Source organism: Alligator sinensis, unplaced genomic scaffold, assembly GCF_000455745.1.
Source record: "Alligator sinensis unplaced genomic scaffold, ASM45574v1 scaffold324_1, whole genome shotgun sequence".
NCBI lineage: Eukaryota > Metazoa > Chordata > Crocodylia > Alligatoridae > Alligator > Alligator sinensis.
This window is the reverse complement of record NW_005842188.1, coordinates 1,953,759-1,959,120: the sequence shown is the minus strand read 5'-3', so window position 1 is coordinate 1,959,120 and position 5,362 is coordinate 1,953,759. Positions and strand designations below refer to the sequence as shown.

General features: G+C 40.2%; 1 protein-coding gene across 4 annotated transcripts in view; it reads left to right on the top strand.

Annotated features, from left to right (window-relative positions):
- Positions 1-577: 577 nt before the first annotated feature.
- Positions 578-5,362, top strand: part of NEK3 (NIMA related kinase 3) — a 20,902-nt gene continuing 16,117 nt past the window's right edge. For 2 of the 4 annotated variants that reach the window (XM_014521152.2, XM_025207200.1), the window contains exons 1-4: positions 1,030-1,211; positions 2,526-2,754; positions 3,584-3,677; positions 3,865-3,962. In XM_014521152.2, coding sequence (XP_014376638.1) covers positions 2,638-2,754; positions 3,584-3,677; positions 3,865-3,962 — 309 coding nt within the window. In that variant the 5' untranslated portion in view covers positions 1,030-1,211; positions 2,526-2,637. Of the gene's footprint in view, positions 885-1,029; positions 1,212-2,525; positions 2,755-3,583; positions 3,678-3,864; positions 3,963-5,362 lie in introns of those variants that run through there. The other 2 variants (XM_014521151.2, XM_025207201.1) reach the window with 2 other exon arrangements.

Genomic DNA, 5,362 nt, shown 5'->3' with positions numbered 1-5,362 from the left:
CTGCCACCCCTGCCTTCCTGGAGGCGGGGAGCCTGCCAGTAGCCAGAGCATATCTCCAGCAGGCCAGGCTCCAGTTTTGGGCAGTGTGTGCTGCCCCACTTCTTTTCTGTGCAGATTTGTTTTCAACCCCCCCACCCCCAGCTCTGCAAGATATCAGGGAGAGGGCCTGAATGCGGTGTGTGGCATTGTAGATGCAGCTGCAGCGCCATGTGCCATATAGCCATGCTCATCTGGATGCAGCCCAAGGTTGCAACAGGTCAAAATACCTTTAACATTTGAAATCCCTGGGTTTATCTTGTGAATCACATTTGCACATTTAAGTGCTAATATATTGTGGCCCTCTGTTGCATCCTTCAAAGGATTTCAAGATGCTGCGATGCCCTGGCTGAGAATCCCTGAAAGATGCGATGGGAGTCTGACAGTTGCTCTGATGAGAATTTCTTGGGAAGCCTCTCGCCTATACCATCCCAGCAAAGATGACGTGAATTACCTGGAATAAGTTAAGACAGTATCTCTGGGCTTATTGCTTCACATGTTAAATACAAACGAATGGCAACAATGCCACCATGCACCTCCAGCAGCGAGACTGAGCAAAGGGCTGACTGAACCAGCCCTGTGTCCCCGCGGGGCTTTTCTCCTGCGCTGCCTGCAGCTGGAAACGGGAGACGGCGGGAGTTGCGTTCAGGTCCTTGCCGCCTTCCGCTGGATGCAAGGGGAGGGCCAGGGAGGTAACTCCGCTCCGTGCAGCAGTCCAGGAAGTGGAAAGGAAACCCACATTAATACCTCCCGCAGCTTCCAGGATCCCCCTTGTCCTGATCCAGTATCTTGGGGGGGAAGCCCAACAGCTCCAGCTTCCTTAAGAGCTACGGAGCAGCGCAACCCAGGTCTGAAGCTCGCAATGCCTTGGAGTCCCCCAGGGAGCTTGAAAAACGGCGAGGGCGGGAAAGGCTGCCCTCCCGCGCAGCTTCCGCGTGCGGCCTGGGAACGTCAACCGCAGAGACTGCCGCGCCCGCCCGCCCGCCTCGGGGCGGGGCGTGTCTGGGCCGCGCTGGTTGCTGAGCGGATGCCCCGGGTCACTGACCTGGCCCCACCCCCACATCAGATGCGTTTGTAAGCTTTTCCATGCACTTAGAGAAGCAAAACCCTTGTTTTAGTCCTCCAGGCAGTTCAAAGAAGGCTCATCGTTCTACTGAGGCTGAAGAAATATCCAGGTAATAGCAGAAAGCAAGAAGGGATCACTGAGCCAGCATCCATTCTGCTTATTGTTTTATTACTAAATGTTTTCACTGCATCACAGGTGTGCACAGTACACAACTGTAAGAAGATGGCTTCATGTTTCAATAACGCTGTAACACAAAGGAGTAACAGCTGCAGAGTGAACAAATACAAATCTTAGGGTTTTAAAACATTTTATTTTACGTTACAAAACTGTGGCTGAGTCTGATATAATTCCTTCTCTTCCCTCCTTTTCTTTTAAATGAGAATAACACATTATGTCTTAACTTGGGAAGAGACACAGGTCAGTTATGTTTAACCCAGCAGTATACAAGTGTTGCAGATAAGAACCCAAAAGATTGTCTTCTGAAGTTTGCCCAGTACTATTCGGTTCTGCTCTCATGCTGACTTTATTTTCTCAAAATATGAAGCGAATTAATGAAATACCTCCTTCAGTGTCTCTTACTGAAATTGTGGCATTAGTTGTGATGTTTTGAACTTTTCCTGCTAGATGTAAAGTGGTTTGTGAAATCTGTTTTATCCCATTTTGTAATAATTTTTTTCAATATTTATCACACAGCATATGCCTTGGCTTGGGAAAGGTGTTTTTTATTTTAAAACTATTATTACAACTACTAATTATTCTTTGGGCAAGTATAAACTATATCTTTTAGGCCACTCGGTTAACTTGTCAAGCCCTTAAATTTTTTTTCTTCATAGGATGATATAAATACAGTTTGGGAATTCAGTTGGCTGTTCTATGTACATGTATACAAACTGATATGTACATACTCTGCAATTGAGTTAAGATTGTTCAAACTTTTACTTTGAACGATGTATCAATGAAGTATCGGGGCCATCCTAAGTGAATTCCAATACCTCTTTTGTAGCACACCACACCATCAAGTTTTTATGAAATAATTTACCAAAACACTGCTACCGTGCTTGAAAAATATGGTTGTTTTTCATATCCCTCTGCCTGTAAACCTAGCTGCTTAGGATTCAACTACAGTAGTCAGCTACAGTAGAGGTAGAGGAAGATGATGGTGAGTAGCAGGAAACTGTAAAATGGCACAGATCCATTACAGTGTGATGTTCATGTTTTCAAAAGGATTTTGAGAGTTCTGGCTACAAGATGCTGTAAATGTACAACCACACAGTGAGTGGTAGCACTCATTGAAAATATATTCAATTAAATCATGTTAGCATTGAACAAAATAAAATTTGGGATAATGCTGAACAGTTAGAGCTGCCATTATATATTTATTTATTGCCCATTTATTGTTACTTTGTCATTTCCTCTCATACAGGTAGCACTAAACAAAAGCAATGCTTCTGAAACCAAGTTCACAATAAGGTTTGGAAGAAATCCTTGTGAAATACAACATTTAAAGAAATGTATGAGATCCAGGAATACAAAATATGGATGAATACACTGTGTTGAAGGTACTTGGAGAGGGATCCTTTGGGAGAGCTCTTTTAGTCTGTGATAAAACCAGCAGCCAGAAGTATGCAATGAAGGAAATAAGACTTCCCAAGGTAAGGATTATACGCTCATTCTGTTTCTGTTATCTAAAGTTATGAAAAACTCACCATACCCTCCAATGTGGGCAGGGAAAGTCTGTTCTTGAAATAGAAATATTTCAGAATTTAGAACCCACTCTTCAGTGACTCCATTGGGTGTTGAGATGTCTGAGCACTTTCAGATCTAACCCTTAATAAGTTCTCTGGGATCTTACTGGTAATCAGTGAAGACTTCTCACAGTGGTTCATACATTTTCTAATGTATGACACACAGGAGGACATACCAAGTGAAATCCTGGTTCCACTAAAGTCATTGCCAAAGCTCCCATTGGCTTTTGGTGTCAGGGTTTCAGCCATAGCATTGAATTTAATGTAAAAGGAGCAAGGAGTCGAGTATTCCTGGTCTGTTGCTAGAACTTAATGATTTCAGACTGTTTGCTTTCCATTTAGCAAACAGCTCAAAACACATTTTTGCTGGAGGTCTTGGTTTCACCCAGATGGAAATTAGCTTTATACTGATACGTGATAATCCTTGGACAGAAACGCCTGTGAATTGTCACCTATTCCAAAAGTCATGAAGTGATGCATCCAAAGGGCCTAAGATTTTTTTTCTAGTGAAACTATTATGGGTAGGTTATATGATTTTAGCTGCTTTTCACGTATTGATTTCACACAAGCAGTCGGACTGTTTAGGTTTCTAAATACTTTTTTAAAAAACATGTCAAGAAAATAAAATGAAGTCCAGCACTTCAAACAAATCTGATTCTGAAAATAACATTGTATGTATGAAGATTTATTAGGGCAGTATTTGTAAAAACTGAACTTTTTAACAATGTGTTTTTAGTCTCCATCTGATGTAGAGAACTCTAGGAAGGAAGCTATTCTCTTGGCTAAAATGAAACACCCAAATATTGTTGCCTATAAGGAATCATTTGAAGGTAATGTATGTGTTTTCAAATAATTATTTGAAATATTGAGATGTGACCTGTTACTTAGCTTGTAAACTCTTGGGAACCTGGACTTTGTTTTTATATCTGTAAAATGCATAGTGAATTGTTACTACACAATTAATAAAAATATTTAGCATGCTAATTACTAATTAATCTTAAATTTCCTAAAATTTAGCTGACGGACATCTGTATATTGTGATGGAATATTGTGATGATGGTGATCTAATGCAAAAGATTAAACACCAAAGAGGCAAATTGTTTCCTCAAGATACGGTAAGAAACACAAGTTGAAAGCAGGCATACTAATTTTTATTGTGAATTTATGATAAGTCAAATTGTACATATTTCTTAAAAAGAGATTACCTGATTGCCAGGTACTCCAAGAGTGTTTTAAATGTGTTCAACCTTACTACTCTGTCAAGTATGCGAGGATAACATCTTTCTCTGGTACTGTTGTCTAAAATAAGTGTTTAAATATGGCTCTTGTTGATGATGAATCAACAATCAGTATTATGGCAAAGTCAATATTGGAGGAAGCAGTAGTGGTGATACAGCGTGACATCAAAGCACATAGAGTAGCTACAGGGGCAACACTATGTTTTTATGTGTATCTGTAGGTGTCTATAAATTTATCTACATAAACTGCAATATTTCCAAGGTTATGGTTATACAGAAATAATTCTGGACTATAATACTACACACACACACACACACACACACACACACACACACACACACTTATTTTTATAGAGCCATTCCAAGTCCGAGTGGTACCACTCCAAGGTAGAGAATGGTTCTACTGAACTAATACTGGAATTACATGTGTGTGTATACTGGAATAAAACACATGCATTATCTCTCTGTAATCATTCCATATAACCATAACCTTTGAATTAGTGCAGTTTATACAAATATACACAAAAAAGAGTGTGTGTGTGTGTGTGTGTGTGTGTATCTATATCTGATTCCAACATTATTTCTGAATAACCATTACTTAATGTAGGGCAGTGGCAATAACAAAAAAATAAGTTGGCAATAATGAGAATTGCTCTACTCTATTTACCAACAACTCCCCCCCTTTTTTTTTTTTTTACAGTCTGTATGTTTTCATGTTTCTGTTGTTGAGTATCTGAACACACCAGCAAGACTATAAGTTAAAGTTATGAGGTTACATAGCAAATGAATAACAAGTGAAGCATTTTGTAATACAAATGGGTACCTCTACAAGGCCAAATGCTATCATATCATGAAGTAATAAAATACATTAATGAACTATGAAACCTTTCATATATTCATCATCACTATAATAAAATATATTCCATGCCTTAAAGTAACCTTTCTATGACTATAAAATTACCTTACTGTGGCATTAATTTAAAACTCTGTAGTGTCAAGTTAGAGGCATAGAATCATAGAAGTAGGGTCAGAAGGGACCTTGTAGATCTTCAAGTCCGACCCCCTGCCTGGGCAGGAGGAAAACTGGGCTCAAATGACCCCAGTCAGGTAGGCATCGAGCCGCTTCTTAAAGACCCCCCAGGGTAGGAGCCAGCACCACTTCCCTTGGAAGTTGGTTCCAGATCCTAGCCGCCCTGACTGTGAAGTAGTTCTTATGGATGTCTAATCTAAACCTACTCTCCAACAACTTGTGGCCGTTATTCCTTGTTATCCCGGGG